Below are 22,391 nucleotides of genomic sequence, written 5' to 3' on the forward strand. Positions count from 1 at the left end.
ATTGGGGAACCAGTGTTAGTTTTTTACACTGTTTCCCTTTATTTCAGTCAGGTCACTGTCAGACAACATTGAGGAGAGACTGTCACACTTTAAGACGCTTTTTCTGATATTGGCTTTGCGTGCTTTTGACTAGAGAGGGGACGGTCCCCGAGTTGCGTACCACGTGACCGGGCGCAGTTTCCTCCTAATCCTGTTCCTGTAACGCTAAGGCAGGGAAGTTTTGTAGCTGCAGAGAGAGATCGAATTCAGTCCTGCATGGTTTGGGTTTCTGGGAGGTGGTAAGTACCTCAGCCAAGGCTGCAGGTAGAGGTGCCAATCTTGGTAGTTAAAGTTTTTTATTTGACTGTGTGTTGAGATCCGTTTATCCTGCTATGGAGGACACTGATAGTAACCACTCAGAGGGTTCTAGCTCAGCTATCTCTATAAATAATACATGTTTATATTGTGAGGAGACTATGGTTTGCCCACCTGCACAATTTTGCTCTATCTGCCTAGGTGATGTTTTAAAAGCTAAAAAGGGGTTTAAAGCTGCTAATCCTTCTGGTAAGCTTATTCTCTCTGAGCCATCCACCTCTCAGGACTCTGTTGTCTAGGAGATGCCTATTCTTGTACCACAGTCCCCTTTTAACCCTATATCACAAGCAGTTCCCTGCAGCACACCTGTAACTCTGGCTGGAGGTGGTTTGTTGCCAGTAGATTTTGCTTCACAACTTCAGTTTGCTGTCTCTGCTGCGCTAAACACTTTACCTATCTCTGGGAAATGTAAGCGAAAGGTTAAGCATAGTTCTGCTGATTTGGGGGATAGCCCTTCACTTCAGTCTGAGTTGGCCAGTCTGTCTCATATTTCTGAGGATGAGTTAACCTCAGAAGGCGAGCTTTCAGAGTCAGAAAATAAACCACCTACTTCCTGAGGAGTATAACTTCAGATTTAGAATTGAGCACCTCCGTTTTCTGTTGAAGGAGGTTTTATCTACCCCAGAAGTCCCAGAAGCTAAGCTTACTGAGGAACCTAAAATTCCTAAGCTAGATAGGGTCTATGAGGAGAAGGTTCCAGAAACCTTACGGGTTCCTGTCTGCAAGGCAAACATTATTGCGAAAGAATGGGAGCGGATTGGTACTCCTTTTTCTCCTCCTGCAACCTTTAAAAAATTGTTTTCAGTCCCTGATTCTCATCTGGAACTGTGGCACTCCATTCCTAAGGTGGATGCAGCAATTTCCACTCTCGCCAAGCATACTAATATCCCTCAAGATGATAGCTCCTCTTTTAGGGATCCTATGGACAAGAAACTGGAGAGTTACTTAAGAAGGATGTTTAAACATATGGGCCTCCTGTTTCATCCAAATGCTGCAGTAACCGCGGTTGCAGGTACGGAACTTATTGGTATGACTCTTTTTCAGAATTAATTGAAATTGAATCATCACTGGAGGATATTAAGGATAAGATCAAGGCTCTAAAATAGCCAATTCTTTTATTTGTGAAGCTAATATGCAGATTGTCTGTCTGAATGCCAAGGCCTCAGGTTTTGCCGTCCTGTCGCGGCAGGCCCTTTAGTTAAAGTCTTGGTCCGCTGACATGGTCTCCAAGTCTAGATTTCTTTCTTTACCATTCAAGGGGAAGATTTTATTGGGACCAGGTCTGGACTCCTTTCTCCCCCACGATAAGAAAACTAGACCTAAGGGACGGCCGTCCTCTAGTTTTTGTTCCTTTTGTTCAGACAAGAACCAGCGGGCTCAATCATCTTCTAAGCCAAAACAGTCTAAGAGCACGTGGAAACCTAACTAGACTTGGAATAAATCCAAGCAGACCAAGAAGCCCACAGACAATAAATCTGAATTTATCGAATAGGGGGCAGACTGTCTCTTTTTGCAGAAGATTGGGGTCAGGATGTTCAGGATCCTTGGGTGTTAAACGTAGTATCTCAAGGTTACAAAATAGGGTTCAAATCTTGTCCTCCAAGGGGCAGATTTCTCCTGTCAAGACTGTCTACAAGACCAGAGAAAAGGGGAGTTTTCTTAGATTGTGCTCTGGACCTTTCATCAATGGGTGTAATCTTCCTGGTACCCCATTCAGAAAGGTGTCTTGGTTTTTACTCAAACCTCTTTGTGGTTCCAAAAAAGGAGGGGACTTACCGTCCAATCCTGGACTTAAAATGTCTCAACAAGTTTCTCACGGTTCCCTCCTTCAAAATGGAGACTATCGGGTCCATCCTCCCCTTGATTCAGTAAGGACAGTTCATAACTACAATCAATTTTTAAAGGATGCATACCTTCATGTTGCTATCCACAAGGATCACTTTCATTTCCTGTGGTTTGCATTTCTGGACCAGCATTTCCAGTTAATAGCCCTAACATTTCGCTTAGCTACTGCTCCCAGAATATTTACAAAGGTTCTGGGGCCCTCCTAGTAGTGGATAGATCCCAGGGTATCACAGTGGCTCCTTACCTGGACGATATTTTGGTTCAAGCCTCATCTTTTCCTTTAGCAAGATATTGGGCGGAGCGTCTTCTGTGTCTCCTTTGGACACATGGATGGAAGATAAATCTAGAGAAGAGTTCCCTGGTCCCCAGCACCAGGGTTGTTTTTCTAGGTACTATAATAGACTCAGTCTCTATGAAGATCTTCTTTTTAACGGATCAGAGACGTTCCAAACTGGTGTTGGATTGTCGAGCCATTCAGGCCACCCTAAACCCTTTAGTGGCTCAGTGTATGGAAGTGATTGGTCTCATGGTGTCTTCCATGGACATTTATTCTATTTGCTCGCTTTAATCTTCGGCCTCTACAATTATGCATGCTAAGGCAATAGAACGAAGATCACTTAATTCTGTCTCAACAGATTGTTCTAGACGATCTTACAAGAGACTCTTTCTCTTGGTAGCTCTGTCAAGATCACCTGTCCCTAGGCACGTGCTTCTTGAGACCATCCTGGGAGATTGTGACTACGGATGCCAGCCTTTATGGCTGGGGAGCTGTCTAGGGTCCCAGGAAATCTCAGGGGACTTGGTCCTAAGAAGAATCATCTCTTCCAATCAATATCTTGGAACTTCGAGCCATTTACAATGGTCTGAGGGCATGGCCTCAACTCTGTTCTGCCGGGTATATAAGATTTCCATCAGACAACATAACTTCTGTTGCTTACATAAATCATCAGGGAGGAACAAGAAGCTCCCTAGCGATGCTGGAAGTAGCTTGAATCCTACAATGGGTGGAATTACACAATTGTCTTCTTTCAGCGATCCAGAGTGGTCTCTACACCCGATGTGTTCTCCGAGATAACTCTCAGATGGGGGGTTCTGGAGATCAACCTCATGGCCTCTCATCTCAATACCAAGCTACGGGTCGAGATTGAGGGATCCTCAGGTGGAACTCTTAGACGCATTAACAGTTCCATGGAGGTTCAAGTTCATATATCTTTTTTCCTCCGTTGGCTCTCTTACCTCAAGTCATTGCTCGCATCAAGCAGGAACTAGCTCTGGTAATTCTAAAACCGCCTTGACCAAGAAGAACATGGTTTGCAGATCTGTTGAGGATGTCCTCCTCCCCTCCATGGAGGTTACCATCCTGAGTGGATCTTTGTAATGCAGGGACAATTCCTGCATCAAAATCTAGATTCTCTGAAACACCCAGTCTTATCCAAAAGAGTTTTTTTCTGAGAGAGTCATAGATACTCTGATCCAGGCTCGCAAGCCTGTTACTTGCCGTATTTACCACAGGGTGTGGCGTACTTGCCTACATTGGTGTGAGGAGCATGTGTTTTCCTGACACAAAGTGAAAGTTGCTTGAATTCTGGCTTTTCTTTAGGATGGGTTGGAAAAGGGTCTGTCGGCCAGTTCTCTGAAGGGTCAGATTTCTGCCTTATCGGTCCTACTGCACAAGAGATTAGCAAACCTTTCTTGTGTACAGTCCTTTTGTTCAGGCTCTGGTTAGAATCGGGCCTGTATTTAAAGCTCTTGCTCCTCCATGGAGCCTTAATCTGGTTCTTCGTGTTTTGCAGCAAGCTCCGTTTCAGCCTTTGTATTCTGTTTATCTTAAACTTATATCCTGCAAAGTTTTATTTTTGTTGGCCATTGCCTTGGCTCGCAGGTCTCTGAGATTTCTGCTTTACAGTGTGAGCCCCCTTCTGGTTTTCCATGCGGATAAGGCAGTTTCATGTACCAAGTTAGGATTTCTACCTAAGGTGGTTTCGGATTGCAACATCAATCAAGAGATTGTGTTCCTTTCCTTTGTCCTAATCCTCCTTCCTCGAAGGTACGTTTGCTTCACAATTCAGACAATCCTCTTCTTTTTTTTGTTTTATATGCTGGTAGACGCAAGGGCCAGAAGGCCACTGCGACGACTTTATCTTTTTGGTTGAGGTTTATCATCGGTTTGGCTTATGAGAAGGATGGACAACAGCCTCCTGAGAGGATAACGGCTCATTCCAGAAGCGCAGTTTCTTCCTCCTGGGCTTTTAAGAATGAAGCCTCTACAGATCAGATTTGTTACATGGTTCTCCTTGCATACTTTTTCAAAATTCTATAAATTCAATGTTTTCTCCCGAAAGCTGCTTCAGCTGAAGCAAAAAGTGTTACAGGCAGTGGTGCCCTAAGATTAGGGTTCGCCTTCTTCTTTTGCCCTCCCGTCTTTTATTCATTCAGTGTCCTCTGGAGCTTGGGTATTGGTTCCCAACAGTAATGAATGAAGTCATGGAGTGTCCACGACCCCACCCGTGGGTTTTTTGCATGGGGTGGCTTCCTTTTTCTTCTGGCACCTCCTATACCCTAATGTTTCTCCTACTATTCCTTGTTCCCACGGCCGAATGACTGGGCGAATAGGGGAAGTGGGAGGGATATTTATAGCCTTTGGCTATGGTGTCTTTGCCTCCTCCTGGTGGCCAGGTGTTGATATTCCCAACAGTAATGAATGAAGTTGTGGACTTTCCCTGCCAGGAAAGAAAGGAATTTATCTGGTAAGCATAAATGTTGTTTTCTTCTATAAGGTACGACGAGTCCACGGATTCATCCTTTACTTGTGGGATATTATCCTCCTGCTAACAGGAAGTGGCAAAGAGCACCACAGCAGAGCTGTCTATATAGCTCCTCCCTTAGCTCCACCCCCCAGTCATTCTCTTTGCCTAATCTAAGTACTAGGAAGGGTAAAGTGAAAGAGGTGATAAAATATTAGTTTTTACTTTCTTCAAGCAAGAGTTTTTTGTTTTAAATGGTACCGGTGTGTACTATTTACTCTCAGGCAGCGGATGGATGAAGACTTCTGCCTGGAGGATGATGATCTTAGCATTTGTAACTAAGATCCAGTGCTGTTCCCACAGAGGCTGAGGAGTACAGGAAACTTCAGTGTGAGGAATGTTTTCATGCTATATAGCAGTGAGGTATGTTCAGTCATTTTTTCTGGAGAGACTGTGTATTTCAGAAAGGCTGACAGTATCCCCATGAGGGTAAGGGTAAGCAGTAATCCTAAGAGCTATAGAAAGGCATTACTAAGCTTGTATAAGGGGCTAATTAAAAAATGGTTGACACTGGTTTTTGAATGTTTGTGGGCAAACGTTTTATGAACTGGGAGTGCTATTAATGTTTTGTGGGCAATAACGTTTTTGTTGGCAAACTTTATTGAGGTTACATTTGGCTTTTTTTGGGTCTCAGAACCCACATGGCTAGTTTAAAACCGCTTTGGTGCGGTTCTTTGAGGCTGTAGAGACATCGAGTGAGATGGGCAGGGCCTATTTTTGCACCTCAGATGCGCAGTTGTTTTCACGCAGCAAGTTTCAACTCCTGAGGGCCCTTGTGGATGTTTTGGGCCAAATCGAAGCTTTAACCCCAAATTTACTATCCCTGAGGGCAGGTAGGCGCCACAGCAGGGCTGTGGCAAGGTGCTGGGGGTGTTTTTTCCGGATTTAGGCCTTAATTCAATCCGGTTTCCACAATAAAGGGTTAAATGTTAAATTTTCTTATGGGGCAAACTTAACTACACATATTGAGTCTGCTATCAAAAATTTGACAAATTTGGAGCATTTTAAATCCGTTTTGCAGAACGTGTATGCTTTTTTTCTCTTAAAGGCGCAGTACCGTTTTTTAAGATTATTGTTTTTTTCACTAAATAAAGTGTTTTCATGCTTGTTTGTAGTTATTACTAGCCTATTCAACATGTCTGACTTTGAGGAAAGTCATTGTTCAATATGTTTAGAAGCCATTGTGGAACCCCCACTTAGAATGTGTCCCTCATGCACTGAAAGGTCAATAAATTGCAAAGAACATATTTTAGCTACTAAAAGTATGTCGCAGGATGATTCTCAGTCAGAAGGGAATCAGGTTATGCCATCTAATTCTCCCCAAGTGTCACAACCATTAACGCCCGCACAAGCGACGCCAAGTGCTTATAGTGCATCTAATTCTTTCACCCTGCAAGATATGGCCGCAGTTATGAATACTACCCTCTCAGAGGTTTTATCTAATCTGCCTGGGTTGCAGGGGAAGCGCAGTAGGTCTGGTGTGAGAACAAATGCTGAGCCCCCTGACGCTTTATTAGCCATATCCCATATACTCTCACAATGTTCTGAGTTGGGGGTGAGGGCTTTGCTGTCTGAAGGAGAGATTTCTGATTCAGGAAAGATGTTCCCTCAGACAGACTCGGATATGACGGCTTTTAAATTTAAACTAGAACACCTCCGCTTATTGCTCAGGGAGGTTTTAGCGACTCTGGATGATTGTGACCCTATTGTAGTTCCAGAGAAATTGTGTAAAATGGACAGATTTATAGAGGTTCCTGCTTACACTGATGTTTTTCCGGTCCCTAAGAGGATTTCGGACATTGTTACTAAGGAGTGGGATAGACCAGGTATTCCGTTTGCTCCCCCTCCTACTTTTAAGAAAATGTTTCCCATATCAGACACCATGCGGGACTCATGGCAGACGGTCCCTAAGGTGAAGGGAGCTATTTTTACCCTGGCTAAGCGTACAACTATACCTATTGAGGACAGTTGTGCTTTCAAAGATCCTATGGATAAAAAATTAGAGGGTCTCCTAAAGAAAATATTTGTTCATCAGGGTTTTCTTCTCCAACTTATAGCGTGCATTGTTTCGTAACTACTGCAGCTGCTTTTTGGTTCGAGGCTCTGGAGGAGTCTCTTCAGGTTGAGACCCCATTAGATGATATTCTGGATAGAATTGGGGCTCTCAAGCTAGCTAATTCTTTCATTACAGATGCTGCTTTTCAACTGGCTAAATTAGCGGCAAAGAATTCAGGTTTTGCCATTTTAGCGCGTAGAGCGTTATGGCTTAAGTCCTGGTCTGCTGATGTGTCATCAAAATCTAAGCTTTTAGCCATCCCTTTCAAGGGTAAGACCCTATTCGGGCTTGAACTGAAAGAGATCATTTCAGACATCACAGGAGGGAAAGACCATGCCCTTCCTCAGGATAAGACAAATAAGATGAGGACCAAAAAAAATAATTTTCGTTTCTTTCAAAACTTCAAAGGTGGTCCCTCTACCTCTTCCCCTGCTGCAAAGCAAGAGGGGAATTTTGCTCAATCCAAGTCAGGTAAACAGGCCAAGAAGCCCGCTGCTGCCACCAAGACAGCATGAAGGGGTAGCTCCCGATCCGGGACCGGATCTAGTAGGGGGCAGACTTTCTCTCTTTGCTCAGGCTTGGGCAAGAGACGTTCAGGACTCCTGGGCTTTAGAAATCATAACCCAGGGGTATCTTCTAGATTTCAAGGATTCTCCTCCAAGGGGGAGATTCCATCTTTCTCAATTGTCTGTAAACCAGACAAAAAGAGAGGCATTCTTACGCTGTGTAGAAGACCTATATACCATGGGAGTGATCTGCCCAGTTCCGAAAACAGAACAGGGGCAGGGGTTCTACTCAAATCTGTTTGTGGTTCCCAAAAAAAGAGGGAACCTTCAGACCAATTTTAGATCTCAAGATCCTAAACAAATTCCTCAGAGTCCCATCCTTCAAGATGGAGACCATTCGGACTATTTTACCAATGATCCAGGAGGGTCAATATATGACCACTGTGGACTTAAAGGATGCGTATCTACACATCCCTATCCACAAAGATCATCACCAGTTCCTCAGGTTCGCCTTTCTGGACAAGCATTACCAGTTTGTGGCTCTTCCCTTCGGGTTGGCCACAGCTCCCAGAATTTTCACAAAGGTGCTAGGGTCCCTTCTGGCGGTTCTAAGGCAGCGGGGCATAGCAGTGGCGCCTTATCTGGACGATATCTTAATTCAGGCGTCGACTTACCAACTAGCCAAATCTCACACGGACATCGTGTTGGCTTTTCTTAGATCTCACGGGTGGAAGGTGAACGTAAAAAAGAATTCACTTATCCCTCTCACAAGAGTTCCATTCCTGGGAACTCTGATAGATTTGGTGGACATGAAAATTTTTCTGACGGAGGTCAGGAAATCAAAGATTTTAACCACCTGCCGAGCTCTTCATTCCATTCCTCGGCCGTCAGTGGCTCAGTGTATGGAGGTTATCAGACTAATGGTAGCGGCAATGGACATTAGTACCGTTTGCTCGCTTGCATCTCAGACCACTGCAACTATGTATGCTCAAACAGTGGAATGGGGATAATGCAGATTTATCTCCTCAGATAAATCTGGATCAAGAGACCAGAGACTCTCTTCTTTGGTGGTTGTCACAGGATCATCTGTCCCAGGGAATGTGTTTCCGCAGGCCAGCATGGGTCATAGTGACGACAGACGCCAGCCTATTGGGCTGGGGTGCAGTCTGGAATTCCCTGAAAACACAGGGTTTGTGGACTCAGGAGGAGGCTCTCCTCCCGATAAATATTCTAGAACTGAGAGCGATATTCAACGCGCTTCAGGCGTGGCCTCAGCTGGCTTCGGCCAGATTCATAAGATTCCAGTCGGACAATATCACGACTGTAGCATATATCAATCATCAGGGGGGAACAAAGAGTTCTCTAGCGATGATAGAGGTTACCAAAACTCTTACGATCTATCAGCAATCTATATCCCAGGAGTGGAGAACTGGGAAGCGGATTTTCTAAGTCATCAGACTTTTCATCCGGGGGAGTGGGAACTCCATCCGGAGGTGTTTGCACAATTGATTCAGCAATGGGGCACACCAGAATTGGATCTGATGGCGTCTCGTCAGAACGCCAAACTTCCTTGTTACGGGTCCAGGTCAAGGGATCCTCAGGCAGTACTGATAGATGCTCTAGCAGTACCCTGGTCGTTCAACCTGGCTTGTGTTTCCACCATTTCCTCTCCTTCCTCGTTTGATTGCCAGAATCAAACAGGAGAGAGCTTCAGTGATTTTGATAGCACCTGCGTGGCCACGCAGGACTTGGTATGCAGACCTGGTGGACATGTCATCTCTTCCACCATGGACTCTGCCACTGAGACAGGACCTTCTGATTCAAGGTCCGTTCCAGCATCCAAATCTCTTTTCTTTGTGGCTGACTGCTTGGTGATTGAACGCTTGATTTTATCCAAGCGGGGTTTCTCTGAGTCGGTCATAGATACCTTGATTCAGGAACGAAAGCCTGTAACTAGGAAAATTTATCATAAGATATGGCATAAATATCTTTATTGGTGCGAATCCAAAGGCTACTCATGGAGTAAGATCAGGATTCCTAGGATTTTGTCCTTTCTCCAAGAAGGATTGGAGAAGGGGCTATCAGCTAGTTCCTTAAAGGGACAGATATCTGCTTTATCAATTCTACTGCACAAGCATCTGGCAGATGTTCCATAGGTTCAGTCATTCTGTCAGGCTTTAGTTAGAATCAAGCCTGTGTTTAAACCTGTTGCTCCGCCATGGAGTCTGAATTTAGTTCTTAAAGTTCTTCAAGGGGTTCCGTTTCAACCTATGCATTCCATAGATATTAAGCTTCTATCTTGGAAAGTTCTGTTTTTAGTTGCTATCTCTTCGGCTCAAAGAGTTTCTGAACTATCTGCGTTGCAATGCGACTCGCCTTATCTTGTTTTCCATGCTGATAAGGTGGTTTTGCATACTAAACCTTCCTAAGGTTGTTACTAATAGGAATATCAATCAGGAAATTGTTGTTCCTTCTCTGTGTCCTAATCCTTCCTCTAAGAAGGAGCGTCTGTTTCACAACTTGGACGTGGTTCGTGCTTTGAAGTTTTACTTGCAAGCAACCAAGGATTTCCGTCAAACATCTTCTTTGTTTGTTGTCTATTCTGGAAACCGTAGAGGTCAAAAAGCTACGGCTACCTCTTTCTTTTTGGCTGAAAAGCATCATCCGTTTGGCATACGAGACTGCTGGACAGCAGCCTCCTGAAAGGTTTACAGCTCACTCTACTAGAGCGGTGTCTTCCACATGGGCTTTTAAAAATGATGCTTCTGTTGAACAGATTTGTAAGGCTGCGACTTGGTCTTCGCTTCATACCTTTTCCAAATTTGATACTTTTGCTTCTTCTGAGGCTATTTTCTCTTGTTAAGTGTAGTCAGTCCACGGGTCATCCATTACTTATGGGATTATATCTCTTCCCCAACAGGAAGTTGCAAGAGGATCACCCAAGCAGAGCTGCTATATAGCTCCTCCCCTCACATGTCATACCCAGTCATTCTCTTGCAACCTAACTAAAGATAGGTCGTTGTGAGAGGTCTGTGGTGTTTTTAAACTTAGTTTATTTCTTCAATCAAAAGTTTGTTATTGTAAATGGCACCGGAGTGTGCTGTTTGTTTCTCAGGCAGCATTAGAAGAAGAATCTGCCTGCATTTTCTATGATCTTAGCAGACGTAACTAAGATCCACTGGCTGTTCTCGCACATTCTGAGGAGTGAGGTAACTTCAGAAAAGGGGAATAGCATGCAGGCCCCCCCTGCAAACGAGGTATGTGCAGTAAATTATTTTTCTAAGCAATGGAATTGACTGAGAAATTACTGCTGATACCAATGTAATGTAAATTCAGCCTTAAATGCAGTGGTAGCGACTGGTATTAGGCTGAGGAGTGTGTGTACACTGAAGTATTTTTCTAGGGAATGGAATTTGACTCAGAAAATATTGTTAATACTGAACTAATGTGTGAGCCTTAACTGCAGTAAAAGCGACTGGTAGCAGGCTTATTAATAACACTTCATAACTTTTAAAATGTATGTTCAAACGTTTACTGGCATGTTAATCGTTTTTTGTGAGGTACTTGGTGATAAAACTTATTGGGGCATGATTTTTACCACATGGCTAACTTTTGTTTCTGCATAGAAACAGTTAACTGAGCTTCCCCACTGTTGTAATATGAGTGGGAGGGGCCTATTTTAGCGCTTTTTTGCGCTGTAAAAATTCAGTCACAATCTTACTACTTCATCCTCCATGATCCAGGACGTCTCTAGAGAGCTCAGGGGTCTTCAAAATTCATTTTGAGGGAGGTAATCAGTCACAGCAGACCTGTGACAGTGTGTTTGACTGTGATAAAAACGTTAATTATTAAATTGTTATCCGTTTTTGGGTATTAAGGGGTTAATCATCCATTTGCTGGTGGGTGCAATCCTTTGCTAACTTAATACATTTACTGTGAAAATTTGGTTGCTATAACTAATTTGGTTCATTGTTATTTCAACTGTGACAGCTTTTTGTGCTTCTTAAAGGCACAGTAGCGTTTTTTTATATTGCTTGTAAATTTATTTGAAAAGTATTTTCCAAGCTTACTAGTCTCATTACTAGTCTGTTTAAACATGTCTGACACAGATGAATCTGTTTGTTCACTATGTATGAAGGCCAATGTGGAGCCCCATAGAAGGTTGGGTACTAAATGCATTGATGTAACTTTAAATAAAAGTCAGTCTTTACATGCAAAGAAATTATCACCAGACAACGAGGGGGAAGTTATGCCGACTAACTCGCCTCACGTGTCAGTACCTTCGCCTCCCGCTCAGGAGGTGCGTGATTTTGTGGCGCCAAGTACATCAGGGAGGCCCTTACAAATCACTTTGCAAGACATGGCTACTGTTATGACAGAAGTATTATCTAAATTGCCAGAATTAAGAGGCAAGCGTGATAGCTCTGGGTTAAGGACAGAGCGCGCTGATGATGTGAGAGCCATGTCCGATACTGCGTCACAATTTGCAGAACATGAAGACGGAGAGCTTCATTCTGTGGGTGACGGATCTGATCCAGGGAGACTGGATTCAGAGATTTCTAATTTTAAATTTAAGCTTGAGAACCTCCGCATATTGCTAGGGGAGGTATGAGCGGCTCTGAATGATTGTAACACGGTTGCAATTCCAGAAAAATTATGTAGGTTGGATAGATACTATGCGGTACCGGTGTGTACTGACGTGTTTCCTATACCTAAAAGGCTTACAGAGATTATTAGCAAGGAGTGGGATAGACCCGGTGTGCCTTTTTCCCCTCCTCCCATATTTAGGAAAATGTTTCCTATAGACCCCACCACACGAGACTTATGGAAGACGGTCCCTAAGGTGGAGGGATCGGTTTCTACTTTAGCTAAGCGTACCACTATCCCGGTGGAGGATAGTTGTGCCTTTTCAGATCCAATGGATAAAAAATTAGAAGGTTACCTTAAGAAAATGTTTGTTCAACAAGGTTTTATCTTACAGCCCCTTGCATGCATTGCGCCTGTCACTGCTGCGGCGGCATTCTGGTTTGAGTCTCTGGAAGAGGCCATTCGCACAGCTCCATTGGATGAAATTATGAACAAGTTTAAAGCACTTAAGCTAGCTAACGCATTTGCTTCTGATGCCGTCGTACATTTAACCAAACTTACGGCTAAGAACTCCGGTTTCACCATCCAAGCGCGCAGAGCGCTATGGCTTAAATCCTGGTCAGCTGACGTGACTTCTAAATCTAAATTGCTTAATATTCCTTTCAAAGGGCAGACCTTATTCGGGCCCGGCTTGAAAGAAATTATCGCTGACATTACGGGAGGTAAGGGCCATGCTCTACCTCAGGACAGGGCCAAATCAAAAGCCAAACAGTCTAATTTTCGTGCCTTTCGTAACCTCAAGGCAGGAGCAGCATCAACTTCCTCCGCTCCAAAACAGGAAGGAGCTGTTGCTCGTTACAGACAGGGCTGGAAAACTAACCAGTCCTGGAACAAGGGCAAGCAGGCCAGAAAACCTGCTGCTACCCCTAAGACAGCATGAAGAGAGGGCCCCCTATCCGGAAACGGATCTAGTGGGGGGCAGACTTTCTCTATTCGCCCAGGCTTGGGCAAGAGATGTCCAGGATCATATCTCAGGGATATCTTCTGGACTTCAAAGCTTCTCCTCCACAAGGGAGATTTCATCTTTCAAGGTTATCAGCAAACCAAATAAAGAAAGAGGCGTTTCTACGCTGTGTACAAGACCTCTTACTAATGGGGGTGATCCACCCAGTTCCGCGGACGGAACACGGGCAGGGATTCTATTCAAATCTATTTGTGGTTCCCAAGAAAGAGGGAACCTTCAGACCAATCTTGGACTTAAAAATCCTAAACAAATTCCTAAGAGTTCCATCATTCAAAATGGAAACTATTCGAACCATCCTACCCATGATCCAAGAGGGTCAGTACATGACCACTGTGGACTTAAAGGATGCCTACCTTCACATACCGATTCACAAGGATCATTATCGGTACCTAAGATTTGCCTTCCTAGACAGGCATTACCAGTTTGTAGCTCTTCCCTTCGGGTTAGCTACGGCTCCAAGAATCTTTACAAAAGTTCTGGGCTCACTTCTGGCGGTACTAAGACCGCGAGGCATAGCGGTGGCTCCGTACCTAGACGACATTCTGATACAAGCGTCAAGTTTTCAAACTGCTAAGTCTCATACAGAGATAGTTCTGGCATTTCTGAGGTCGCATGGGTGGAAGGTGAACGTGGAAAAGAGTTCTCTATTACCACTCACAAGGGTTCCCTTCCTAGGGACTCTTATAGATTCTGTAGAGATGAAAATTTACCTGACGGAGGCCAGGTTATCAAAACTTCTAAATGCTTGCCGTGCCCTTCATTCCATTCCACACCCGTCAGTAGCTCAGTGCATGGAAGTAATCTGCTTAATGGTAGCGGCAATGGACATAGTACCATTTGCACGACTGCATCTCAGACCGCTGCAATTGTGCATGCTAAGTCAGTGGAATGGGGATTATTCAGATTTGTCCCCTCTACTAAATCTGGACCAAGAGACCAGAGATTCTCTTCTATGGTGGCTTTCTCGGCCCCACCTGTCCAAGGGGATGACCTTTCGCAGGCCAGATTGGACGATTGTAACAACAGACGCCAGCCTTCTAGGTTGGGGCGCAGTCTGGAATTCCCTGAAGGCTCAGGGATCATGGACTCAGGAGGAGAAACTCCTCCCAATAAATATTCTGGAGTTAAGAGCAATATTCAATGCTCTTCTAGCTTGGCCTCAGTTAGCAACTCTGAGGTTCATCAGATTTCAGTCGGACAACATCACGACTGTGGCTTACATCAATCATCAGGGGGGAACCAGGAGTTCCCTAGCGATGTTGGAAGTCTCAAAGATAATTCGCTGGGCGGAGTCTCACTCTTGCCACCTGTCAGCAATCTACATCCCAGGCGTGGAGAACTCGGAGGCGGATTTTCTAAGTCGCCAGACTTTTCATCCGGGGGAGTGGGAACTTCATCCGGAGGTCTTCGCTCAACTGATTCATCGTTGGGGCAAACCAGATCTGGATCTCATGGCGTCTCGCCAGAAAGCCAAGCTTCCTTGCTACGGATCCGGGTCCAGGGACCCGGGAGCGGTGCTGATAGATGCTCTGACAGCCCCTTGGGTCTTCAACATGGCTTATGTGTTTCCACCATTTCCGATGCTTCCTCGACTGATTGCCAAGATCAAACAGGAGAGAGCATCAGTGATTCTGATAGCGCCTGCCTGGCCACGCAGGACCTGGTATGCAGACCTAGTGGACATGTCGTCCTGTCCACCATGGTCTCTGCCTCTGAGACAGGACCTTCTAATTCAGGGTCCTTTCAACCATCCAAATCTAATTTCTCCGAGGCTGACTGCATGGAGATTGAACGCTTGATTCTATCAAAGCGTGGCTTCTCGGAGTCGGTTATTGATACCTTAATACAGGCTAGGAAACCTGTTACCAGAAGAATTTACCATAAGATATGGCGTAAATTATTTGTATTGGTGCGAATCCAAGAGTTACTCATGGAGTAAGGTTAGGATTCCTAGGATATTGTCTTTTCTACAAGAGGGTTTAGAAAAGGGCTTATCCGCTAGTTCGTTAAAAGGACAGATTTCTGCTCTGTCTATTCTTCTACACAAGCGTCTGGCAGAAATTCCAGACGTTAAGGCTTTTTGTCAGGCTTTGGCTAGGATTAAGCCTGTGTTTAAGACTGTTGCTCCGCCTTGGAGCTTAAACTTAGTTCTTAACGTCCTGCAAGGCGTTCCATTTGAACCCCTTCATTCCATTGATATTAAGCTGTTATCTTGGAAAGTTCTGTTTTTGATGGCTATTTCGTCGGCTCGAAGAGTCTCTGAGTTATCTGCCTTACATTGTGATTCTCCTTATCTGATTTTTCATTCAGACAAGGTAGTTCTGCGTACTAAACCTGGGTTCTTACCTAAGGTAGTTTCTAACAGGAATATCAATCAAGAGATTGTTGTTCCATCATTGTGTCCTAACCCTTCTTCAAAGAAGGAACAACTTTTGCATAATCTGGACGTAGTCCGTGCCCTGAAGTTCTATTTGCAGGCAACTAAAGATTTTCGTCAAACTTCTTCCCTGTTTGTCGTTTACTCTGGACAGAGGAGAGGTCAAAAGGCTTCGGCTACCTCTCTCTCTTTTTGGCTTCGTAGCATAATACGTTTAGCCTATGAGACTGCTGGACAGCAGCCTCCTGAAAGAATTACAGCTCATTCTACTAGAGCTGTGGCTTCCACCTGGGCCTTTAAGAATGAGGCTTCTGTTGAACAGATTTGCAAGGCTGCGACTTGGTCTTCACTTCACACTTTTTCAAAGTTTTACAAATTTGACACTTTTGCTTCTTCTGAGGCTATTTTTGGGAGAAAGGTACTTCAGGCAGTGGTTCCCTCCGTTTAAAGTTCCTGCCTTGTCCCTCCCTTCATCCGTGTACTTTAGCTTTGGTATTAGTATCCCATAAGTAATGGATGACCCGTGGACTGACTACACTTAACAAGAGAAAACATAATTTATGCTTACCTGATAAATTTATTTCTCTTGTAGTGTAGTCAGTCCACGGCCCGCCCTGTCTTTTAAGGCAGATCTAAATTTTTAATTAAACTCCAGTCACCACTGCACCCTATGGTTTCTCCTTTCTCGTCTTGTTTCGGTCGAATGACTGGATATGACATGTGAGGGGAGGAGCTATATAGCAGCTCTGCTTGGGTGATCCTCTTGCAACTTCCTGTTGGGGAAGAGATATAATCCCATAAGTAATGGATGACCCGTGGACTGACTACACTACAAGAGAAATAAATTTATCAGGTAAGCATAAATTTTGTTTTTGGGAGAAAAGTTCTTCAAGCAGTGGTGCCTTCTGTTTAACCATCTGTCTTATCCCTCCCGTTCATCCGTGTCCTGTAGCTTTGGTATTGTATCCCACAAGTAAAGGATGAATCCGTGGACTCGTCATACCTTATAGAAGAAAAGTAAATTTATGCTTACCTGATAAATTAATTTATTCTATGGTACGAGTCCACGGCCCGCCCTGTCATTTTAAGACAGATTATATTTTTTTATTTTAAACTTCAGTCACCTCTGCACCTTTTAGTTTCTCCTTTTTCTTCCTGTACCTTTGGTCGAATGACTGGGGGGTGGAGCTAAGGGAGGAGCTATATAGACAGCTCGGCTGTGGTGCTCTTTGCCACTTCCTGTTAGCAGGAGGATAATATCCCACAAGTAAAGGATTAATCCGTGGACTCGTCGTACCATAGAAGAAATTAATTTATCAGGTAAGCATAAATTTACTTTTTCTTATAGTACCTACATCCAACACTGTGGTGCATGTTCTGGTTCCCACTGACAGCTTAGACTGCAGCTGGAGGCAGAAGGCATATGCCTTCATATAGTAAGAGCACTGATCGTCAATTGTGAGATTGACAGTCTGCATCATTCTCTGTAATGATCATCATTGGAGCCGAGTGGGAGCAGTGGAAGGGTATGAGGGAGGTGGGTGGATCAGCAGGGGAGCGAGGAGTTCCCCACACTACAAAAAATTATTTTGAAGGGTGAGGGAGGGATGAGGTAATTGCTAATGAAAAAGAACTGCTGGAGGGGGACCCTACACTTGGGGGGGGGGGGTAAGTGATTGTGGAGGGGGATCCCCTACACTAAAGAAAAAAGTAATAAATATAAAATAAGTATAATTTAATTACTGGCAGACTAGCTGCCAGTAACAGAGATGGTGGGGAGTAATGGGAGAGGGGAAGGTTTGGGGGGTGGGGATCAGGGAGGAGATAGTATGAGGAGGGCTCCCTACACTACATAAAAAAACAACCCGAAACTGCATACTGACAGACTTTCTCCCAGTACCAAAGATGGAGGGGGGGGGAGTGGTTTTGAAAAAATCAGGTAGATAAACCTACACTACAACAAATATTAACCCCTCAAGCTACCTGATTAATCCCTTCACTGCTGGGAATTTAAGCATATCTGCTGTTTCTGAACAAAGGGGACCACAGAGAATCTTTTACAACCAATTGTCTTATGGCTGCAGTAGTTGTTTGTAAATAATTTCAGTGAGAGTGCACGTTTGCTGTAAAATAATACCTCTTATATATTGTGTTAGTTACACTTCCTCCAGAGAGGCTGGAGGGCATGGTGAAAGTTACCTGAGCTTCCAGCATTCTACACAGTGATCAGAACACATGTTCCTAATTGTCCACTGCAAATGCGACCATGAACATGGATTCCACCAGGCTTTTTAAGAAGTGTAAATAAACTGTTCTTGATTTGCTAAACTTTGTAAATTGTGCGTTTTTTTTATAAAAATCACAGCTTTACATTATTTAAAACATTTATTTTGCAATGCAGATATGCTGTGAGTTTAATGCATTTTTAACCCCTTAATGACCACAGCACTTTTCCATTTTCTGTCCGTTTGGGACCAAGGCTATTTTTACATTTTTGCGGTGTTTGTGTTTAGCTGTAATTTTCTTCTTACTCATTTACTGTACCCACACATATTATATACCGTTTTTCTCGCCACTAAATGGACTTTCTAAAGATACCATTATTTTCATCATATCTTATAATTTACTATAAAAAAAAATATAAAATATGAGGAAAAATTGAAAAAAAACACACTTTTTCTAACTTTGACCCCCAAAATCTGTTACATATCTACAACCACCAAAAAACACCCATGCTAAATAGTTTCAAAATTTTGTCCTGAGTTTAGAAATACCCAATGTTTACATCTTCTTTGCTTTTTTTGCAAGTTATAGGGCCATAAATACAAGTAGCACTTTGCTATTTCCAAACCACTTTTTTCCAAAATTAGCGCTAGTTACATTAGAACACTAATATCTTTCAGGAATCCCTGAATATCCCTTGACATGTATATATTTTTTTTTAGTAGACATCCCAAAGTATTGATCTAGGACAATTTTGGTATATTTCATACCACCATTTCACCGCCAAATGCGATCAAATACAAAAAATCGTTCACTTTTTCACAAATTTTTTCACAAACTTTTGGTTTCTCACTGAAATTATTTACAAACAACTTGTGCAATTATGGCATAAATGGTTGTAAATTCTTCTTTGGGATCCCCTTTGTTCAGAAATAGCAGACATATATGGCTTTGGCGTTGCTTTTTGGTAATTAGAAGGCCGCTAAATGCCACTGCGCACCACAAGTGTATTATGCCCAGCAGTTAAGGGGTTAATTAGGGAGCTTTTAGGGAGCTTGTAGGGTTAATTTTAGCTTTAGTGTAGTATAGTAGACAACCCCAAGTATTGATCTAGGCACATTTTGGTATATTTCATGCCACCATTTCACCGCCAAATGCGATCAAATTGAAAAAAAAGTAAAATTTTTCACAATTTTAGGTTTCTCACTGAAATAATTTACAAACAGCTTGTGCAATTATGGCACAAATGGTTGTAAATACTTGTCTGGGATCCCCTTTGTTCAGAAATAGCAGACATATATGACTTTGGCGTTGCTTTCTGGTAATTAGAAGGCCGCTAAATGCTGCTGCGCCTCACACGTGTATTATGGCTAGCAGTGAAGGGGTTAATTAGGGAGTTTGTAGGGAGCTTGCAGGGTTAATTTTAGCTTTAGTGTAGAGATCAGCCTCCCACCTGACACATCCCACCCCCTGATCCCTCCCAAACAGCTCCCTTCCCTCCCCCACCCCACAATTGTCCCCGCCATCTTAAGTACTGGCAGAAAGGCTGCCAGTACTAAAATAAAAGGGTTTTTTTTAAAAAAAAAAAATTTTTTTAGCATATTTACATATGCTAGGGTGTAGGATCCCCCCCTTAGCCCCCAACCTCCCTGATCCCCCCCAAAACCACTCTCTGACCATCCCCTCTGCCTCATTGGGGGCCATCTTGGGTACTGGCAGCTGTCTGCCAGTACCCAGTTTGCAAAAAAAAGTGTTTTTTTTATATTTATTTTGATTTTTTCTGTAGTGTAGCTTCCCCCCCCACACAGACAAACACCCACCACCTTGCTGATCTTTATTTTTCTTTTTATAAAAAGGCATTTACAAACTTTTTTTTAAGATATTTTCTGTAGTGTAGCGGTTCCCACCCGCTCCCTCCCCGTGCACGCGCCCGCCCCCGCCCTCCCGTGCACGCGCGCGCGTCCGTGCGCGCCCCCCGCTCACCCCGCCCACGATCCCGCCCCCCCTGCAGATATCCAGGGCCATCGATGGCCGCCACCCGCCTCCCGGTCCGGCTCCCACCCACCAACGCAGGGAGCCACCGATCTCCGGTGCAGAGAGGGCCACAGAGTGGCTCTCTCTGCACCGGATGGCTTAAAAAAGTTATTGCAGGATGCCTCCATATCGAGGCATCACTGCAATAACCGGAAAGCAGCTGGAAGCGAGCAGGATCGCTTCCAGCTGCTTTCCAAACCGAGGACGTGCAGGGTACGTTCTCAGGCATTAACTGCCTTTTTTTTGAGGACGTACCCTGCACGTCCTCGGTCGTTAAGGGGTTAAAGTTCTGTTTAATGGCCTGGTAACAGCACCCAAAAGTTTTTTTTTTTGTTTTTTTTTTAAAAAGGTATTTTTCATAACTTCTTTCCAAGTTAGTATATTATCTCATACCTGGTATTTAAATTTAATTATATTTTTTAATAATTCCAGGTGGATATGATGGGAACACGTTCCTTGACAGTGTAGAGTGTTATGACCCTGCCACAGACACATGGACAGAAGTGACGTGTATGAAGTCAGGACGAAGCGGAGTAGGCGTGGCTATAACTATGGAGCCGTGCCGCAAAGAGCCATGTGGAAGCCTCTTTCCGGAAAACTCAAAAGAAAAAAACATCCTTGGTGGACAAAGAGGCAACTGCTGTCCATGATCTCCCCACGTGATCACAGATTTGTTTTATAATTTTAAGTTTATTTTTATATTTCTGCTAATAAGAAAAAAACAACATACAGATCCTAAAAAACTTTGAATTAATGTAACCGCTGTTCAGTGTTGAAGACACTTTTTTTTTTTTCTTCCCCCCCCCCGCACATTTGTGCGCCATTCAAAAAAAAATCAGGTGCCATGGAAACCAGTAATTATTGACAAAAAAATAGGATTTTTTTTGTGTTTCAAAGCTGCTTTCACCATGTATTTTTCTGCTTTCATACTCAAGTGCAAGACAATTGTTTTTAATTTGTTTTGTATCCTTTGTAACAGGGAAAATAACATCAAACTATAGAAGAACCGAAGGCTTAAAGATAACCACTTAATCTTATTGCAAAACAGCTTTGCTTTCTATCAGCAGTGATGTTGTTTAAACAGTCCTCTTAAAGAAATGTAAAGATATAGTGAAAATGTTAATCTAAATTATATCATTTTGTGCTGGGGACTATTTAAATATATGGTAATTGCTTGTTTCATTTTTTTTTTTTTAAACTTGTTAAAAGTAATTTATCTGCTTATTTAATGTCTTATACAGAGGCTATATTTTTACTCTTTCCAAGAATTGTAAAACAAAGAAATAGTGTTATTAAAACCTTAACAAAAATAGGAATATATATATATATATTTTGCTTTGAACTATGATTTATAAAATACTTGTTTATAAGACGATCCTGGGCAGAAATGTGGCCTGTGTAGGAGAAAAAAAGTAAACTGACTGGCTATAGCCTAAATAAACTAAGAGCCTGATTATCACTCACCAACATGGCGAGAAATCACACCAAATTAACTATTTATTTGAGCATTTTATTGTAACGTATGTACCAAGATGAACAGTTGTCAAGCAAAAATTATAATAATAATGAAAGTTCTGAAAAACGTTCTTAGATAATCTCAGCTAGACCACAATGATCTAAAGCTCTTGCGAGATTATGTGATAATGAAACTGCCTAATGCTCGTCTACTTAACTGATGAATGCAGAAGACGGCGGCCGCTCACAGCATTCGACTCTTTCAGAGACTGATTTCTTCTTGTAAAAGTGCCACACACTGAGAACTGATTTTCACGGATCTTAGTGTGTTGTACTTTCACAAGAAATCCGGCTCCGAAAAGAGCTGAATGCTGCGAATGCTTCCGTATCTGGCAGTTATCAAAACTGCTGAACGTGCACGTCTAGTTAGAAGTCTCATCAGTACAGTCAAGTCTCTCAATTTTAGGAAGCTAAATTGTAGCTTGCATGCCATTTAAATCACTATGCAAAGTTCTGAAATGTGAAGAAGAAACATTTGCATTAGAAGAAAATTCTAAAAACGTTGTGTGATTTCTCTCCATGCTGGCGAGTTTATTATCATGCCCTGTGTCTTTATGTCACATTTATTCACCGGCCAATCAGGATCATGCATGCATATGTTTGCACCAAACTGTTCTTATGCTATTCTGAAGCAGAATGGGAATTCTAGAAGTAGAACTTGGACCATTTTGAATACGTTTTAAAACATTGTAAATGAAGGGTTTTTGTTTAAAATAAATAAATAAAATAAGGTTATCTAACAAAATAGAGCATTTAGTTTTACACTAGTTATGTCCCCCTTTTTTTTATTTATATAATAATCATGCTTTATTCTGGATATGCATTACCTACAAGAGCTTGGAGTGTGTTTAGTGAATCAGGCCAGCACCAACTCCATGGTTTTTGCATTTACAAAACAATCACATCTGAACTAGGTGGAAATACTATTTAAAGGGGCATAAAACATAAGATTTTTCTTTCAATATTCATATAGAGCATGCAATTTTAAAATGATTTCCAATTTACTCCTATTATCTAATATGTTTTGTTCTTGTGGTATTCTTTGTTGTAGAGCATACCAAGTTAG

General features: G+C 42.9%; 1 protein-coding gene across 1 annotated transcript in view; it reads left to right on the plus strand.

Moving 5' to 3' along the window:
* KEAP1 (kelch like ECH associated protein 1) overlaps positions 1-22,070 on the plus strand; it is a 96,096-nt gene extending 74,026 nt beyond the window's left edge. Inside the window, exon 6 of the mRNA XM_053718009.1 lies at positions 20,243-22,070. Coding sequence (XP_053573984.1) covers positions 20,243-20,460 — 218 coding nt within the window. The 3' untranslated portion in view covers positions 20,461-22,070. The remainder of the gene's footprint in view (positions 1-20,242) is intronic.
* Positions 22,071-22,391: the final 321 nt, after the last annotated feature.

This window comes from Bombina bombina, chromosome 6 (genome assembly GCF_027579735.1).
Source record: "Bombina bombina isolate aBomBom1 chromosome 6, aBomBom1.pri, whole genome shotgun sequence".
In the NCBI taxonomy this organism is placed as follows: Eukaryota; Metazoa; Chordata; class Amphibia; order Anura; family Bombinatoridae; genus Bombina; species Bombina bombina.